This window comes from Copadichromis virginalis, linkage group LG1 (assembly GCF_057382275.1).
Source record: "Copadichromis virginalis isolate Kocher_CV1m ecotype Utaka linkage group LG1, C_Virginalis_male_GT1.1, whole genome shotgun sequence".
Classification (NCBI taxonomy): Eukaryota; Metazoa; Chordata; class Actinopteri; order Cichliformes; family Cichlidae; genus Copadichromis; species Copadichromis virginalis.
Window position 1 is genome coordinate 29678742 of NC_140618.1, and position 20246 is coordinate 29698987.

The 20246-nt window shown below is 41.5% G+C and overlaps 1 protein-coding gene across 1 annotated transcript in view; it reads left to right on the top strand.

The window, feature by feature from the left end:
• The first annotated feature begins 1676 nt into the window (after positions 1-1676).
• The window catches only part of LOC146719004 (SMAD family member 3), a 30659-nt gene continuing 12089 nt past the window's right edge, over positions 1677-20246 (top strand). Inside the window, exon 1 of the mRNA XM_085458570.1 lies at positions 1677-2349. Coding sequence (XP_085314696.1) covers positions 2147-2349 — 203 coding nt within the window. The 5' untranslated portion in view covers positions 1677-2146. The remainder of the gene's footprint in view (positions 2350-20246) is intronic.

Sequence of the window (20246 nt, forward strand, 5' to 3'; positions counted from 1 at the left end):
ACAGGTCAAAGCAGCTGCTCACACTAAGTGCTTGTGATAGTTTCCTCACATTCATTGATCTGAGAAGTCCTTTGTTTATTTTTTAGAAAATCTTTGCTCAAGGGTGAGAATTCATTTAACAAAGATATCATGTATGAAGAAACCTTGACATGCCTGTAGCAGATATAAAAATACACACTGCTGTGCAACCAAAATAGATGAAAGGAGACGGGTATGTCCTGCTGAGCTTAAAGCCAGCTGTATTTTTAGCACAAACTTCACACTGTGCATAGGAGTGGAGGAGGGGGCTTGCTGGCTGAATGCAGGTCAATGCGCCTGTACACACATACCAAAATGGTAACAGCAGGTCAATGCCACTATAGTTGTATAATTCTGAACAGTCAGTGGAGGCAGTGAGCAAATATTGGCACCTCACTACCATCACTATCCTCATATATGCGTCCACTGTGGGCCATTTGAATTCCAGCTGTGTAAGTTCTTCTTCTGTGTGACTATAGAAAATTTGTAAACTGAATCCAAGCAAGTGCACCGGCTTCTTTGTGCAGAGCGTTCACATTTTACGACTCTTTCAAGTGCCTGCTAATAAGATACCCGACTTTGGAAACTGTGCTTGAAAGCAGTAAAGTCTTTCTTTTGAAGCTGCAGGAACAAAGGCAGCTTCACACCCTAAACAGTCCCGCTATCACTCTCTCTGCGGTGAGCTCAGCGGCACTGCACGGCCCATTGTACATCTGCCACTTGACTCCTTGACACTGAAACAGGGAGTGTGTGTGAAAGGTGGTGTGGTGGAGGTGTTTAGGCCTACATGTGCATGTGTCAAGCTGTACTTGTGCTTTAGTGGAGCTGAGCCAAGCTGCAAAGCCAAACTGCCACCTCGTTGATTCCTGTGTTCACATGTAAAACAAGCTGAGGCAAGTTAGTGGCTCATCTCTTGCATTCATGTACGACTCCTATCACCTTCCATCTTTACAGCAGCTCCAGAGTTATTCACCCATCTGGAGACAAAACAAGCCAGTAGCAATTACTGGAAACCCTTTGCGCTAGAGATGCTGAATGTCAAACCTCAAGCCTTTATTCAACAAAAACATAGGCACGGCTGTATTCTTATGCAACCTTGGTTATGTGGCTGACAGCCAGGCAATTAAGCATATGTGGATTTCTAAAAGTAAAATGGAAAAAGAAGCATAGAGTATGTTTTCCAGCTGAAGTTGGAAACCTACACTTATTTTTAAAAAGAACAGCTCTTTTGATTATAATTATGTCTCACAGTCTAAACTGAAACACAACAGAGCCAACGTTTTTTTATTTTATTTAGACAGCTCCACTGTCCTATACAGCCTACTGAAACAAAAGAAAAACAGAAGGAAAACAAGGACCTAATTTCATCAGAAATTTTGAAGTGAAGTCACATGCAAAAGAACAAAAACTGCCCAGTGTTACATAACTAAATCAAGTGATCTGTTGTGACTGCTTATTTAGACACAGCCACGTGGAGGTTTATCAGCAATAACAGGGAAAAGGATGGAGATTGCGCAATATCAGCGAAACACATTTGGCCAGCTGCTCACACTGGCCTTTCATGGGTCTGCTGTGCAGTCTAAAGTCTGAATTGAGACTCTCAGCAGCAGCTCATGCATTTGCATTTGATGCAGACTCTTAGCAGACTTCAGTCGGAGGCTCCAGCACCCGCGGATGACTCTGAACTTAACCAAAAACTTTGCTCGTGGAAGGCTAGAGCATTCAGAGACGTAAAAAACCTATCACGACGCTTTCGTTTCTGCCTTAGAGCTAGCGACGCAGTTTTGGGTGTGAGTCAAGTGAGGTGTGTTTAGACTAGCTCTGGCCTGAAAGAGTGCAGACGGAACTAGGTTTTCTGGCGGAGTAGCACTAAATCCACAGCGCAACAGACTACCGGTGCACAGTTCACGGCTGAGCTCGAGACAGACGGAGCGAGTCCGCTAAAAGTGGTCGGTGCGACTCCGAGATGTGTTTTGTGTGACTTTAAAAACAACAACAACAGCAGCAGTTTGTCTTTACTCCCGTCGTCTCCACTACTCGGAGCGCTTTAGGGACAATTGTTCCTCCGTGTTTTTTTCCAAACTGACGGACTTCTCGACACTGGACTGACTTCAGCTGAACTCAAAAGATGTCAATTTTGCCTTTCACTCCCCCCATTGTCAAACGACTTTTGGGCTGGAAGAAGGGAGAGCAGAACGGCCAGGAGGAGAAGTGGTGTGAAAAAGCGGTGAAGAGCCTGGTGAAGAAGCTGAAGAAGACGGGACAACTGGACGAACTGGAGAAAGCCATCACCACCCAGAATATCAACACGAAATGCATCACTATACCGCGGTAAGGAGAGTTTGAGCGTTGACCGTGAAATCAGCATCCTAGCTAGCTGTACACTTAGTAGCTTCCCCGGGGGGTTATTACTTCAGCTGATTTCATTACAGCTTTGTTACAGAAAACTCAAAAAGGTTTCTTCCCTGGTTTCTGTCATCCTCGGCGCCTTGCACATGTATGGCATCATTGCTCGACTTGAGAAGTTGACATTTCCACTTCCTTTCTGGCGTCAATATTTCAAACTGTTGATTTCCTTTACGTGTTTATTGTGCAGCAACATGGTGGCTAAGGTGCTGCTTAACGAGCTAGCGTTGGACCATGAGCAGAGCTAGCAGATCATGTCTGAAACATCTCGGTGGCGAGCTGCTGGGGCATCATGCTGTCATCGTGTGCACACTTCACTTTAAGCGAGCAGCCTTCAGCACTTTCTTATTATCACATCAGCATTCAGCTGAGGGTGTTTTGCTGAGAATAAAAAGGGTACAGTCCATGCATTAACTAGCCAGCAGAGCACATGCAGTGCAAAAGCATTAATGGAGTCCAAGTTATATAACTTGGCCTTAATCTGGGACGCTTTCTAGCGTTCTTAGTGCGTAGGCGAGCCCGTGGAGCTGGCTTCTTCTTGCTCTGTCTGCACAGCCATTTGTCCATCAACACATTATTTAGAACAAATAACCAACAGTGGCATTTGTCAGTAAATCACAGCTGGTAGCTTCTGTGAGTCACTTCTCTCCTGAGCAGTCATTCTCCTCCCTCGATGAGAGGCTGTGCTTGTAAAAGCCTCTGAGGTGCACAATGTAAACACAAATCATGGATTTTACCCCTGCCACTCTTTAAAATGTATGTGTGGTATTACTGCAGTGTTGATTTTTCAAGTAACTCTCAGTTGCCGGTTGTTTTAGTACACCTTAATCCACCCAATGAGCAGAGATTAACTGATTCGTCAACTTGAAAGTTCTTGTCCGTTACATGGATAATCAATTTGAGTCATTTTGCATACTCACATGTGTCAGCTTACGTGATGTGGTTTTTAAGGGGCATCCCTTTAAGATAAGATACTTGGCATATAATTAACACCCGTGTCAGTAATAAAAAGCTTTGTCAGTATCTACAGATGGAGAATGCCTCCAGTCTGTTGTGCAGAAGAAGCGAGTAGTCTGCAGCCTCCAAAATAGCTATAAAGAGCCTGTTACACGTCCCTATAACAGTTCTAAAAACTGAACATGATACATTTTGCTTTGGAGATGTCATATCAAATTGAATTAGTTTTAACCAGGTCCAACTGCAGCGAAAGAAAATGGATGGATGGACAGGTGGAACTTGTATTAAAAGTACAGTGTGTGCTCACATGTATTTTACTTCTTCTGCTTTCTCCACTTTTACAACTAAACTCTCCAGACCTTTGCTTGCATCTGCAAAATCTCACTAGTGTTTGTGGGCTATTCAGATTTAATAGCATACTGTCAGATGAAAATTGAGCCTCAGTGGGGCACTCCCACATTCTTCATTGCCACAAGTGTGCATATCACGGCTTGCACAGGCCTGGGCCAGCGTTCAGAATTAAGCCTACCCAGAAAGTTAAATAATGTTTGTCATGATCCAGGTTTCATATTTCCCACCACTAATGCAGAAGGGAAGAGGTGGAGTGCATTAAGATGACCCCAGATCAGAGCTGGCTGTCAGTGTTGGCTAACAGAGTCCCTGGAGAGCTGCTGTTTCTATTAATTCCCCCACGTTTTGGCTTGCTGACAGCAGCTGCTTGCATGTTCAGGCCTGTCCACAGGGAGGTCAGCTTCTATCTCTCTGACACATGAACTCCCTGTTCAAGCTCATTGCTACCCGTCTTAATGGTGGTTTGCAGTGATGCTGAGTCGAAGGAAGCGGGCTCTGTGTATATTGATTGAATCAATAGTTGTATATGGTGGGGGAATAGCAGGAAAATTATATCACATCTCAGTGGTGTACATTGAGATAGAGTTATGGGGAAAGAAAGGATCAGATCTCAGCGGGCCAAGTGACAGAATATTATATTGAAATCTCAAGGCTATTTTTTTTTTCCTGTCGTGTCAAGCACACTTATTTCTTTTTGTGTATGTGAGTTTGGTCTGTCAGATGAATCTTCGAATCAGCTGGGGAGCTTTGGGAAAGACTAGTTGTTTTTGAATGGCTGCAATCTGCTAGATAACACTAGCACACAATTACAGGACTATCTGTGGAAACTGTATAACAGCTTGGTGAGTTTGGTGGTTAAGTTATTTTTGGGTTGGAGGTCATTGACGTGGTCAGTGGGGCTGCATGTAGGTGTAGGTGTGCCTTTATCTTATGAAAAAAACATTAGTCATGTTCCCAGTTGAGGTCAAAACAAAGTATTGCAGGCTTTGACTGTTACTCAGAGAGTGCCATTGCTCTACTTGCCTTTTAGTGGTTTTTGACAATGAGCAGCTTTACTCATTTAAGACGTAAGTAAAAGTTTAAACCTCTGTCCAAGTTCAAGCCTGACTCATTCAGCAACGAGCAGCTGTGGTACTGACCTACCCTCTTCTTTTCTCCATTGGCCCTATTAAAGTCCTGTCTTCCTGTGAGCTGTAAACTTGGGTTAGCCGAAAACACTAGTGTGTAAAGTGCGTCAAGCCACTATGAGTTTCTAATCCATGAGGGAAGGATGTGTAGTGTGACAGCCTGCTGTGTGAGTGTGACAAGATGACTAACAGATGTGTGTCCTGTTGTTTACCAAGACCTGTATCTATAAACAGGAGCCAAGTTGTGTTTCCGTTATACCAGGATAAACTGGGAGCAGAGTTAAATATAGTTACAAAGTCAGTATTGGGAGGAGGTCAGGTTGGTTGGATAGGTCAACAAAACCTCAGGCTTTGAGACCAAACATGTACGTATGCTTCCTGTTTCCTAAGCGTAGTAAATGTCGTTTTTCTTTTTTCTTTTCCTGAGTTATGGCCATGATTGTTTCCTAACGTCAACCAAGATTACGTAGGCTTTTTAGCCTTAAGGAAGTAGTTACTTTACCCAGACCACATTTTTAAAGCAAACTATTACATTTCACATTTTAACCTAAATCCCTGACCTTTTGCCAACCCTAACCAGGTCACGTTTTTTTCTCTCAAACTCCAACCATAGTGGTGTCCATTCTTGAGTGGTTTTCTGTTCAGAGAAGTGACTTGTTTTGTCACTGTTTTGGGAGACACTACCACATTTCACCCCCCCCCCCCCCCCCCCCCCCCCCCAAAATGAAAAAACTTTGTCAACCATTGCCACACAGTCAAACTTAGTGTAAACATTTAAACTTAAAGTTTTTGAGGGTGAATTTTAGGTGCAGGTAATTGGGAGGCAGTGGTTGAGCAAGTCAAACAGTTGCAAACAGTGTAACAAAAAATGCCATATTGATTAAAAACAATATAATCTCTTCCTGTACCTCCTTTAGAGATATATATTTATAGAAGGTATAAAAAAGGACATTGCTACCATAAGGTCACCTATTGGTTGCTTTAAACCCTTTTTGAAGCCTTTTGAGTGTTTCCTTCATTGCTATCTTGGTTGCAAAAAAAAAAACAAAACAAAACAGATGTGATGAGGACAGGGGGTCTAACTATGGTACTACACACTCACAGGCTACTTTGCATAAATCATGGTGAAGTATAGAAAACTCTGTTCTTGTCATCTATGACTGGGAATCCATTCATAAACTAGAGAACACCAATGTATATAATTCCATACCCTAAACTAGCTGTTACTTTGAAATTTATTATTACTACAGCGTCCTTTTTTTTTAATTTGTTTTATTTGTGTTTTTTATGGATTGCATAGATTAGTCTACAAGCAAACAGTTGACCTTCACCACACACCATTTTTGCTGTTGTGAATAGGAGGATCTCTGAGACAGACCTTAGAGATGGACTGTCTTCTGTAAATACTAATGTGTGACTGTCAGTTAGGGCAACCACTAATAACTGTTGCCGTGTTGATCAATCTCTTAATGTTTTGGTTACTCAAGTAATTAAGATGATTTTTAAAATGATAGAAATAACAAAGATACACTTTGTTTGTGCAGTCCGAGTTGACACTTTCAGATAGGTTTTGTTTAGAAGCGTATAGCATATAGATTATAATAAAATAAATGAAATTAAGACAAAAAGTGTTGGTTTTTGGGAAGCTGGAATCAGATATCGGCTTGAAGTTTTTTGAAATGACCAATTATACAAGTTGTCATTGGAGGAATCAGTAGTTCCTGTAAGTACAGTATAATGTGTGAACTAATCACAAACAAAACTTGTAGAAGATACTGTGCTGCTTTTGACCTGATTGTACTTTGTGTATGATAGTTGTTGTGACAATAGGTAGACAACATCACACTAACTCAATCTGTTGTCTAGTTGTTTGTGCCAAATGTTTAATAATTATGACACAATCATGCACCTGTGCATATAGGGTCTGTCATGTGTGAACAGAGGTAACTTTTCAATGACAAAACTTAATGGGAGTTAAATATTCCTTAGAAAGACACACTCATCAAAGTTGCGTCTTCTGTGTGTGTGCTTAAAAATATATATTTGGGGTTAATGAGTTCCAACAGTTGCACACTGGCATCAAAAAGACATTGAGACATTTTCCATTGTCTTAATATCATGTGTGATACGTGTACTGTGGACAGTGAGTTTTATATTCACAGAGCCTGGGGAAGTGGATTCCTCACCTTTTATCTTAATTTTCTCTGACTTTGTGCAAGGGGTGGTGAGAGGGTTTGTCTTATGTACACACATCTCTCCTGGCACTAAGGTTACAGTCTGACTCACACTGCATGTTGGGGCAGGAGGGAGTGTAGGATCTTCAAGTTCAGATGTAAAAGATGGGATAAAATGAGAAAGACAGGGACTGGACCAAGAGTGAGAAGGACTGCATCCACACTGCTGTTTCTTTATACATCACTGTTGAAAGTACTTCAACAATACAGTTCTTGATTAAGGAAATTCATTTTGTTGACTTTTGTCAGACCATCATGTTTTCCACCTTATCAGTGTGCAGCAGTTATGTAAAGATGGCTTTGTGATCCACATCAGCAGAATTTAATCCTGAAATGTAGACTGAAAACAAACAGATTTACTTTTGCTGTATACTTGGTGTCTTTTTATATTTGCTACTTTTGGTTAATAGTCCTTCCGGTTAGTCAATAGAATTAAAGCAGTATTTATTTTTTGCCTCATTATAAAAGCTGTGGACACTTGCACTGAAAGAGAGATGTAGAGGGAAAAAAAGTGCAGAAGAGAAGTATGGAATTCCCAGTGTTGCAAGGAAGTTGTTGTTATAATGGGGAAAATGTGCTTTAATGAGGGAAGATGAGACATTAATGGGTGAACAAAAACACAGTTGACAAATGAGAAAAGTATAAAAGTAGAAGGTAACAGAAAGTCAAGGGTTGAGATGAAAGACACTGAGGAAGCAGTCTCTTTGGCAAGCTGCAGCGTCTTGAATTCTCAGGCTTATCAGAGGGAGACAGTGGTTAGTGGGATTCACACACACACACACACACAAAAAAAATATACCGGCTAATAGATGAAATAGAACTGGTTTGTTTACCTTCTAGACAGCATTTGAACATCAAAAGAGATGTCTGCATGTGTCTGGATGACAGACTAGACTTCATTAAATGCACACTGACACACACTGCCAAACTCATACAGTGTGCACCTCGGCCCTGTCATGTCATTGTGCTGTTGTCATATTCAGAGTTAATTTTGTCTCATTCAAATCATCTGGTGGTTTTGTAAGCGTAGGCCAGTGTCACTACAGAGGAGCAAGCATGTTGATGATCAGTCCGATGTGTCTGAGGTGGGAGCACAAAAGTGAAAACATAATGAGCCTTCGTGGTTTGGGATCTTGTCTGTTAGAGAGAGATGTGGTGCAGTTTTAAAGTGAAACAACAACAGAGCTGGTATTTGCTCATTCTTGTGCTAATTATATGAGCAGAGCAGGTAAAACTACTCTAGAAGCGTGCTAAAAGCACTTTATGGACGTGTCTTAAACAACTTTACTGCTGCACACTTTGCAAAGATGATATGGAGCTGCCAGACACCTGAGCAGAACCAGGGAGATCTTTTCATGAAATTAGCAGTCAGTATGTTGCTTCATAATAAAAGTTTGAGTGCACAGCTACCTTCCAGAATACAAAGCACGCCAGGCTACAGAATTGTGCAGTACATTTTTCCCTCCTACAAACAACCTGTCCAGAGTTCTTTGGGACTGGATTAAGTAAGACAGCTAAAATAACTAAAGCTGAATGGACTTGAGCCTCTTATGAAGGTTCTGGTTGTTCTATTCTGCACTTTAGTGTGATTGCCTGCTCAATGAAATCGCAGCACAGGGGAAACCCTGACTAAAGGGCATGAGTGTGAAAGCACCCACAGAGGTTTGTGCCTGCTAAACTTTTGTTTTGGTAGTTCCGTTCTGATTCCTCTCGTTCTCAAATAATAATTTTGTAATTTTCTGTTTATTTAGCTACTTATATTCTCACATAATCAAATCAACTGTGTGGTTTGTATAATTTCAGAACTGTAAGAAGTTCATCTTTTTTTATGCAATTAAAAATCCAACCCCGCCTCAAGGAAATCAAACTTTTTAGAAAGTTATGAGAATGAAGAACACCAAGTTTTCAAGGTAGGAAGCTGAAAGCTAAAATGACAAATGAATGTAAAACATTAGATTGATATTGTAGGCGTGATTTAACAAAATGCGTCATCACTTTGTTAAATGAGCACACACACTTTGTCATTCACTTTCATGTCAAGTATCACACCTGGGTCACCCGAGACAGTGATGTTCAACAGGACTCTGTTCAAGACGGGTCACAGAGAGTTTATGTGTGTTGTCTGTCTGTGTGTGGTTGGCGTCTCTAATGACAGTGACAAGTCTGCTTCTTCAGGGTTGGGTTCAGGATTCCTGTCATTGTTTGATTTACTTGACTGAAAGGGATTGCTGCTGTGAGTCATGACTGAAGTCTGTTTGTAGACAGTAGTAACTGTGTTGTTGTGCTTACTTTGTTTGGACCTTAAAAACAAAAGAGTTTAGTGTCCTCGCTACTGTTGGACAGTAATTTCTTAGTTAAGTCACATGGTGATGTCATCCTAATATTGTTGCATTTTTGTTGAGGGTATCATTGGTTGTACAAACAATAACAGAATTTATTTAAGATCCTGATCAATTATAAGTCTAGTGTATATGCCATGCCTGAAGCTTGGTGTTCATCGTGCTTCTGTTTTCTGTTCCTTCAAAGGAAATAAACAGAATACTGACTGTAGAATTCAGGCTACTTAACCATACGTTAATAGATATAAATATATTTATGCCATTGTACATGACTCTGTGTGCGTGTGTGCATGTAGTTAGTCAGCTTAGAGGAATGCTCTTTCAGACTGCTGGGGCCTTGAGGAGGGTGTGGGCTGCTGTTTGGTTTGTGGCTTGCACCACGGGTGGAAGGGTTAGAGACACAGCTCTGCCTCGACTTGGCCCTAGCCTGTCTCACTATCTGCGGGGGAGTGCACATGCAGAAACACACACACACACACACAGACGTGTTCTCCAGACAACAAATGCGCCTTTGTGCTCCACTGGCCACTGCCACCACCACTGCTGCCGCTGCTGCTGCTTCAGGTGCTAGGGTAAAGCTGGGTATGTGGGGGAAGGTCAGCTGATTGGAAGGAGTAGGGGTTTTTAAGCAGGGAGAGGAAGTACAGGTGAAAGTCATAAAATACAGAAATTACGCAATGACTTTTCAAGGAGGTTGTGTGATAAGTGTTTCTTACTGAAGTTGCCATAGTCGTTCAGGACTTGCTGAAAACACAAGAAACAGGAAAGAAACATGAGTCTTTCTTGGCCACAGGGCCACAATTTGTAAGGTTTGATAGGCTGAAACATTTTATCACGATAAGCGGTGACTGTGAGGTCTTCTTACACTTTACTGTCAATGACACCTGAAATAGTGACACGAGAAACTTTGGGCAGAAACATGATAAGAAATGCTTTAGATATTGTATCGTGTGTCTAGATGGATATATTATGCTATAATTGTACCAAGTGTTGGGAAATGATTATATGTTTTGATGCATTCTCAATCATCCAGGAAAGTAAATCTCCAAAAGTTGGTTCTGTTCATCTGTAGCGTTTTGTGGGAGAAATGTTTCGTCACTCATCCAAGTGACTTCTTCAGTCTCAGCTGACTGCAGTTTTCCCCAATCTTATAAACAGTACATTTGCATAATGACTGAAACCAGTCCACTGATGGAACAATGGGCTGGGAGGTCAGTTCCTTAATCTTAATTATGCAAATTCTCATGACCATTGATCAACAACCACTGACCAAAACCCACTGATCAATGGCCATGAGTACCATTCACAGAGAGTTGGGGAATGGCTGCAATCACAGCATTGTGAGATGGCGAAAGATGTACCCTTAGGGCCCCTCCTCGATTCAGAGATGGACTTTCCCTTTTCACATAAATGGCCTCCTTGACTCCGCGCTCAAACCAGCGTTCCTCCCTGTCCAAGATGTGTACATCCTCATCCTTGAAATAGTGTCCACTGGCCTGTAGGTGTAAATAGACTGCAGAGTCCTGGCCTGACGAGGTAGCTCTTCTGTGTGGGTGAAGAATTTGTCTGACAGACAGCTCACCCAAACAGAGACAAAACATCCTTGCTAAAGGGAATTTTGCTGTCACACTGAGACAAATCCCGCTAGTGGAGCTGATCACAGCCACAGAAACAGCAATTTGCAACAACAATATTGCAGAAGTGGAAGCAGAGCAACTATGGAAAGTTTCGGCCTGTCTCAGCAATGCAAAGCCCCCAGCATCCAACATCACCATGGAGGAGAGGAAGGCACTCACATCACTTAGTGATGACAACGACATTATCATCCTTCCGGCAGACAAGGGTAGGTGCACAGTATTGCTAAACCAGAAAGACTATCATTAGGAAATTTTGTCACTACTCAGTGATGAAAATACTTATGAGCCCCTGAAACGAGACCCAGGAAGTGGCTACAGGAAGAGGGTGATAGTCTATCTGAAGCAGTTGGAACAAGACAAGGCTATTGACCGGACCTCATACCACAGGCTATCCGGTTGTTCAGTCTGACGTCACTAGCCGTGTCTGGGTCTAAACTCCGCTGCAGGTCCATATATCAAACGATCACTATGGCATTACTGAGAGTCGAAAAACTGTCTAAAGTCTTTCATCTTTAATAAAATGATCAGCGTTCTGCTGTACCAGGTGTAACAATTGAGTTTAACATCTAGGCATCCATGAAAACGGAATTTATGACATTTAACGGAGTTAGAAGTTAGCAGGGAGTTAGCTCGCTAGCTTCTATCTAAATACAATATAGCATGTCCTGACTGTGGGGTTTTGGAAACAAATTAAAACGTACAGCTCTGTTATCACTTCCAGCATAAATGAAGACAGAAAACTAAACAGCAGTGACGTTTGTAGGGTTACTGAAGTTGGGCTAGCTGGTATATAATGATGTGCTACGTGACTGCTAGCGACACAGCATAATGTTAGCATAATATAAACAAGCTAACTTTTTTTCCACTCGATAAAAGTTACCGTGAGTGTTCTCGGTGGTCAGGAACAAATGTAATCGCATGGCAGGATGCTTTAAAAGGACCAAACTTCAGCCAGGAGAACAACTGAGATAATCCATCCACAATACGAGGTTAGTCATTCATATACTGCTGCATGGGCTGGGCTGTAGTTACATCCCAAGGTTTTAAAAACTGAGCTTAAATAAATGATTAGCGGTAATAAAAGCCGAGGGAGGTCAACAGGGATCACTGACTGTTTTAGGAGCTTTTTGAGATTAAATAGAAGAAAATACATAACATTAAACATGTTAACAACACAAAAGCCATATTAAACCAGACTACTTTAGACCCGGAAGTAAGATTCGTCGCGTCATCACTGAACAACCGGATACCCAGGGGAGTCCACACCAAGTCTGTATGGTTTACTGAAAATACATAAACAGGGTGCACCTTTAAGACCGACTGTCTGCATGATCGACTCTGTCACCTATAACATCTCCAAGTTTCTGCCTTCCATCCTCAACCCGCTGGTGGGCAGCTCTGAACACCAAATCCAGAACAACCTGGATTTTGTTGAGAAGGTGAGAGATGTCATCATGGAGGCAGATGAAACCATGGTCTTGTACGACGTTACATCTCTCTTCACTTGCATCCCAGTCACGGAAGCGTTGGAGGTAGTCTGTAAGAGATTACAGGATGACACCAACCTCAGCAACAGGACCACTCTCAGCATCGACCAAGTGTGTTTGCTTTTGGAACTGTGTCTTCATTTCACCTACTTCACATACAAGGGTCAGTTCTACAGGCAGAAACATGAGTGTGCCATGGGCTCCCCAGTTTCACCCATTGTGGCCAATTTGTACATGGAAGAAGTGGTAAAGAGGGCTTTGCTATCCTACCCTGGAACACCACCAAGCCATTGGTTCAGATATGTGGATGACACCTGGGTGAAAATCAAATCTACGCATCAAATTCACCAGGGAGGATATGAAAAGTGGCAGGTTAGCCTTCTTAGACTGTGAGATTTCCATCAGTAATGGGGGACATCTAAAAGCTGATGTGTACCGTAAACCTACACATACGGATCGGTATCTAAGGTTTGACTCTCATCATCCACTGGCGTACAAACTGGGTGTCATTACGACGCTACAATACAGAGCGAACACCATCCCCACTGACACAGCGGCCAGGGAGGCAGAAGAACACCACATCAAGAAGGCCCTGAGTAAATGTGGTTATCCCAGCTGGACTTTTGTCAAAGCTGGAAAGGCACCTAAAGAAAGCTCCAGCCGATCCAGGAGAGAAGGACAACCGCTGCCCAAGCGAAAACCTGTAGTGATCCTGTATGTATCAGGAGTATCAGAGCACTTGAGACGCATTTTTTCTAAAAGTCTCTGTGGCTTTTAAACCCCCAAAACACGCTGTGCCAAAAACTGGTCCACCCCAAGGATCGGATCCCCCGACACAAACTGAGTAACATAGTGTACGCTGTTAAGTGCCAAGAGGATTGCCAGGATTTATAAATCGGGGAAACCAAACAACCTCTGGCGAAGCGGATGGCACAACACAGAAGAGCTACCTCGTCAGGCCAGGACTCTGCAGTCTGTTTACATCTATTGGCCAGCGGACACTCTTTCAAGGATGAGGATGTACACATCTTGGACAGGGAGGAACGCTGGTTTGAGCACGGAGTCAAGGAGGCCATTTACGTGAAAAGGGAAAGACCATCTCTGAATCGAGGAGGGGGCCTAAGGGTACATCTTTCGCCATCTTACAATGAATTCTAATCGAAAGCCTAATAAAGAATAAGCAGTCAGGATAACAGACAAATATCCAGCATCTTTTAAACAATTCTGACATGTATGAATTCGAGCACACAGGTTTCTAACTTTGGCGAGGAAAGCATCCAGGGTTCACGGCACACACATGCACCGTAATGACCTTAATTTATCTTAGTTACCCAGTTCTGAGCTTTAATTATATCATCATTTGGATTTTTGCCACTGAAGAATCAACAAGTTAAGGTCAGTTGTGAAATTTGTGAATTTTTTTTATAGTGGAAATTTCTCTTTGAGGGATATCAGGCTGACACAGCATGGGGGTATGTTTTTAAGAATAAACATTAATTTTTCATGAGAGGTAAACCAGCCTACACTCTGCCCTTCCCTACGAAAAAATGCAACTAGACTGTAGAGAGAAATTTATTGATGACTTGCATCTGGAATATTCTCTGTAATTCATCATCATGCTTCAGAAAGAGAGAGACATACTGCTCTGCTCATTGACTGTTTGCAGTAAAACTAATGGCTCCCAGTCCTCCATTGTCTCCCCAGATTTTTGGAGTCCAGACTCTGTTATTTGTCGTCTAGCCCTGCCAGTCGTTTGTCTGCTGGTTTTGTATTTCACTTTAGGCCCTCCTTCACTGGTCCCAGCACACTTCAGCCCTATGATATCACCTATGGGCCAGACACCCCCTCCTTTCCTCCTTCCTCCACCTTTGTTAGAAATAAAGAAGTCTGATGGCTTTTCCAGAGAGAGTGGGAGGTTGGTGTGTGTCTTTGTGTGTTTTTCCGCCCGAGCCTCATCACTGCTGGACTGCTGCAAGTCCATATATGTTTAGACATCAGTGATTAAATGTATGTAAACTAAAGCATTTGGATGAAGACAAACTCAACTCAAGAAAAAGGTCATTTACAGCAATTTCTGATTGTTCACTTAATTGTTTAGGCTATAAAATGTCTTGTTTTGTAGCTCAAACCACTTTGCAAAACATGAAAGTTACCAGACTTTACAACCCATGAATGTTCAGAGACTTAGCTTGAAACTGAAATAACTGGTCAGCTATGAAATTAGTTAGCTAACACATTTCTATTTGTTGACTAAAAAATTATTATTTCAGCTGTACTAAGTACACTATTTAATTCAATTCAATTTTATTTATATAGCGCCAAATCACAACATAAGTCGCCTCAAGGCGCTTCATAGATGCAGAGAAAAACCCAACAATCATATGACCCCCTATGAGCAAGCACTTTGGCAACAGTGGGAAGGAAAAACTCCCTTTTAACAGGAAGAAACCTCCGGCAGAACCAGGCTCAGGGAGGGGCGGCCATCTGCTGCGACCGGTTGGGGTGAGAGAAGGAAGACAGGATAAAAGACATGCTGTGGAAGGGAGACAGAGGTTAATAACAGATTTAGTCTTGATTTAAAAAAAACAAAAAAAACCATGGTGAAATCTGTTTCTGTAGTTTTTTTTTTTTTTAATTTGCAGCTGACAGTTGTTTTAGCAAACCAGAATAGATTAACCAACCACAGAAAGTATTATGTGGCAAGTAGGGTCAGATGATATCAGGATATGTAAAGTAAAATAAGGAAAACTTTTTGCAGAAGTGTTGCAATACCTCTAATGTCGACACAGTTCACATGGTTGCATATATTGTGTTTATCTGGATGATTAGAGCATATCCACTACTGGAGAGATTGGGACTTAATTATCCCAGTCCAAATTTGAAATATCTTCCATGTGAACACTGGAGGTTGTTGCATTATTGCTGATGTGGAGATGGTGGCAGAGAAACTGGGCATCTCAGTTATACATGAACTTCTCTTCCAAACTCTACAGTGATCCAGAATCGCTGCTTTTCTTACTTTATAATATTGCCTGCCCCGGTCATGTTGTGAGCTGTATTTTTAGCAGTTGGCATAAGTTTTTCAGGACATTAGTAACCACACTCTCAAGGAATACCATTGTGCACATGTGGGCTTGTAGTTCAAACAAGTATATTAGTGAACTAGCAATATGTCTGTGAAGGTTCTCAGTCATCCAGGTCATCGTAGTCAAAGGAGCTTGCAAAGAAAAGCGTCTGGACTTCTTTAAGTTACTTGAAGATGTTTCACCTCTCATCCGAGAAGCTTCTTCAGTTCTAAGGTCAAATGGTGGAGAGTCCCAGATATAAACCTAGTGGGAGTATCCCCCCACAGAGGGACAAAAGGACCCCCTGATGATCATCTAATCGTCTGAGCCAAGGTGTGAAACTGGGTGTGGGTCCCAATCAGCCAGAGTTTCGGGTGAACTAGCAATTTAGAAATTTGTTATTCTGGATGATCCTTCGTGGATTATTTAATTTTCTTTCAGTTATCTAAAAGATAATGCTGCATTCTCCCTTGTATCGGCTGGCATTGGCCAAGGAAGACAAAGAGACTTTACAAAGAGGTTGGTTGCAGAGACAGTCCAGATTGTAACCAACTTTATTTTCCCAGTTGTGTTATGTTGTTGACTCTGTGTGATTCTGCAGTTTCAGATCCTTAAACTGTTGGGATAGTGAAGGATTAATCTGTGATGACGCTTGCACAGAAACAGCTACTACAGGGAAAAGCAAATTAAACAATTTTTCGCTTCATCACAGGGCTAACAAAAAATTATTTAAAGGTCACAGACTGCTGAGTTAGTCGTGTCTAACCGAAGGTAGAATTGGTGAATGATTTGTCTCTTTACATGTTGTTGTTGTTGTTGTTGGAAGGCACCAGCCTCTGCTAAATGTCACCAGATTGTAGCCCTGTTGGTCGGGGTTCAACAGACTGGCCACAGACTTTATGAAAGGCACAAAGGCCATATCAGCCCAATAGCCCCTCACCCCCACCGCCCTCATCCCGCACTCAGCACTGCAATGGAGGCTGTGAGATCAGGATAGTGGGACAGACGGAGGAGAAGGAAAGGGGGGGTTTAGGGGTTCAGTCACAGACACTCTGAGCTACCCTGAGCTGTTGAGATGGTCTGGCAGACCTGTTGTGCAGCTGCAGCCCTCCTTTCTTTATCCATCACCCACTTTGTCCTCTACCCTTGCATGCTTTTAAAGGACAGACTGTGACTGATCCTGATCTTTGTGATGTGTTTGCAGGCACCTTAAAATGGTGAAAATATTCTACTTTTAAAGTTAAACATGCAAGTTTAGTTACATAGTTAATAACCAGCATTGGATGAGAACAATTTTTTCTCCAAGGCCTTCAGTTTCTAACTGTATGTGCTGGCATCTTCTTAGCGAGGTAAGGCTTTCAGTAAGAGAGTAAAAAAAGTCCATGTTAAGCCCACAAGGAAGGCGTGTGTGTGTTCAACACTTCTCGGACTGTTGCCAGCCTGGACACACACACAGTGTATATGTTTGTGTCTCTGAGCGTAACTGGGTATGCCTCAGGGTGTTTGTTTTGCCCCCTCCCCCTTCCCCAGCTTAGTGAAGCTCAATCTGCTCTGTCTGAGTCAGCCAAAAGCGCACATATTCAAAATTTATGTATGTACTAACCTTCACAGCCACTAACATCTGCTTATATTTTTTTTTTTATTTCACTACTTTTGCTACACTGGCAAATGCTAAATTAATGCATACTTCAAATGTAAAGTTACCTTAATTATTTTATATCCCTTCTGTTCTTACATTTCTCTGTACGTGTGTCCATCTGTGGAGCTCTACCATTCACGCAAACATACATGCTGGATGGATGTAAAGCTCATGTTCAGTCTCAGCTTTGGATCATGAGCCAAAACGATGTTGACACATTTACCCCTCTGGCAAAAATCTATACCTATTTATCCCTTTATTTTTAGACATCAGTTCCGGTCTATATTCTGAGATCAACATCAGCTTGCATGAAAAAACACAAATATTGCCCCAGATTTCATGGGGCAATATTTGGGGCAGGCGAACTGTAGGCAAAGGAAGAATACATATGGATCTGAATCACTTTATTTTAAATTTTGTGCTCCAGGATTGGCCTTGCTGAAGGAAATGCTCCCCCTCTGAAGTTAACTTTCAGCTGAATTTAGTTTTCTTTTTAGATAATTGAATTATTACACAGCCAATGGTTTTTTTTTTTTTTTTTTTTTTTTTTTTTTAAAGAACCAAAAATCCATTATAATTTTTTCATTGTACTTCCTTCAATAGAAACCTGATTTGAGGAGTTTCTTGATTATGTTATGTAACAGCAAAATATACACCCACTGGTTTTATTTGATTTTTTAAAAAGAGTTATCTAATACTTAATGTAGTTGATAGATTTAAGAAATCTTAGCCATTTTTAACAAAATTTTATTTAAAATTTAAGGTCAAATTAACCTGTAGAGCTAGAACTTGATAACCAGGCCAATCAATCATGGCTTTTCAGGGGTAGGCAACTCCAGGCCTCAAGTGCCGGTGTCCTGCAGGTTTTAGATGTGTCCTTGATCAAACACAGCTGATTCAAATGGCTAAATTACCTCCTCAACATGTCTTGAAGTTCTCCAGGGGGCTGGTAATGAACTAATCATTTGATTCAGGTGTGTTGACACAGGGTGAGATCTAAAACCTGCAGGACACCGGCACTCGAGGCCTGGCGTTGCCTACCCCTGGTTTATAGCATTATGGTATTGGATATACTGTAAAAATAGAATTATGTTGTGATATATTGTTAAATGTGACTCCCCTAGCTTTGGATGCATTCACTGTCAATAATGCTATTCATTCATTTTAAGTGCCCATGTTCACTTTTTCAATTCACATTTTGGTTTTGTAGATAAAATCAGTCAGTGCTGATTTGATTAGTTTCTGATCCTGTAGAGAGAAGCTGAAGAGTGAAAAATGTCCTGTATAAAGTCTTGAAGGCCCCACCCATGGACTTCAGATCTTCAGTTTGGAACACACACGCAGAGGTCAGCCCAGCTGGGAATTTGGGGTCATGATTATTCTCCCCTCAGCTACCTCCTGCCTCATGTCTGGAGTATTTTGAGGTCCAGATCATTTTTTTTTCTTCAATATCTGAGGTTGGCTGTTTAAATAGAGCTACTACTGCCACTAAACAACAAACTGAGGCTTGATGGTTTCACAGGAGTGGTTTTTGCTGTCAGAGCAGGGTTTCTCATTTGTCTCATTCAGTGGGCCATCGTAAATCTCTGAAGTGAGTCACTCTCATTGAGCAGGATATAATGTGTCTTGACTTGTCTCATACGCAATACTGTCTGTTGCTGATAGCGTTGGTTTACGTTTAAATCATACAAACACCTTTGTAGGAGAGTTAGTTGACCTTGCCTGTCAGCAGTGCAGAGTAATGATCTAATGCTTGTTTACCCTCAGTTGTTCATCTGCTAAAGAAGAGTTTGCTGATCCTATTCGCTGACCTTTGTTCAAGTAAAATTTAACCTGGATCCCTTGTTTATTGTTAATAATTTATATAAAAACTGTGGAATGTGAGCTTTTTGTTCCGGGTTTAGAAGAAGCGAAAGGGTTGAGAACCACAGAGTTGAGCTCAGTAGCTATCGTGGACTAAATGATTCATCACAGTTTGAAGTACACTGACTGTGATTTGGTGCTCTCCCACATGTATAACCTATCTGACTTACTCTTCATGCAGAAACTGGGTGATAAACTCTCTGGTGTAGTAATAGAGATAGTGAGAGCTGTGCCCATATAAGTAATTCACTGATTAATTTGGTAATTAAACAGCAGATCAGGTGACAAAGAAATTACTTTCTTTTATGTGGAAATTGATGTTAGACATAGATATAATCATTTATGATGTAATGGACTATAATGATGTGGTGAGTGTGGTGTTTGGCTGAGGTGCAGCTCTGCATAGACTGTTTGTGGCAAAGAGAAAAAACACTGGGGAGTTTATTTCTTAATTTACAGCCTGTAACAGCAAGAGGGCATCAAGTCTCAGTTAATGTTGTTGATGGGTAGCAAAGATTGATGCAAACTAACGTGATTAGTGGATATACACTATCAGTCAAAAGTCTGGACACGCCTTCTCATTTAATGTTTTTTATTTATTTTTATTAGTTTCTACATTATAGATGCGTACTAAAGACACCAAATGTATGAAGTAAGATATATGGAATTATGTAGCAAAGAAAAAATTGATTAACTCTAAAAATGCCGTATATTTTATATCTTCAAAGTAGCAGCCCTTTGCTTTGTTGACAGTGCTGCAAACCTTTGGCGGACTCTCAATGACCTTCATGATGTAGTCACCTGAAATGGGTTTTCACTTCACAGGTGTGCCTTGTCAGGGTTTATTTGTGGAATTTCTTGCCTTCTTAATGGAGTTGGGAACATCAGTTGTGTGTTGTGCAGAAGTCAGGTTGGTAAACAGCTGACAGCCCTATTTGACAAGTGCAAGAATCCCTGTTATGGCCAGAACCAATCAGCCATTTCAGGTGACTACCTCATGAAGCACATCGAGAGAATGCCAAGAGTGTGCAAAGCAGTAATCAAAGCTTTTGACTGGCAGTGTAGGTGGGCAGAAACTTGACAAGTGAAACAGCATCAACTCACAACTACTGCCAGATATGGT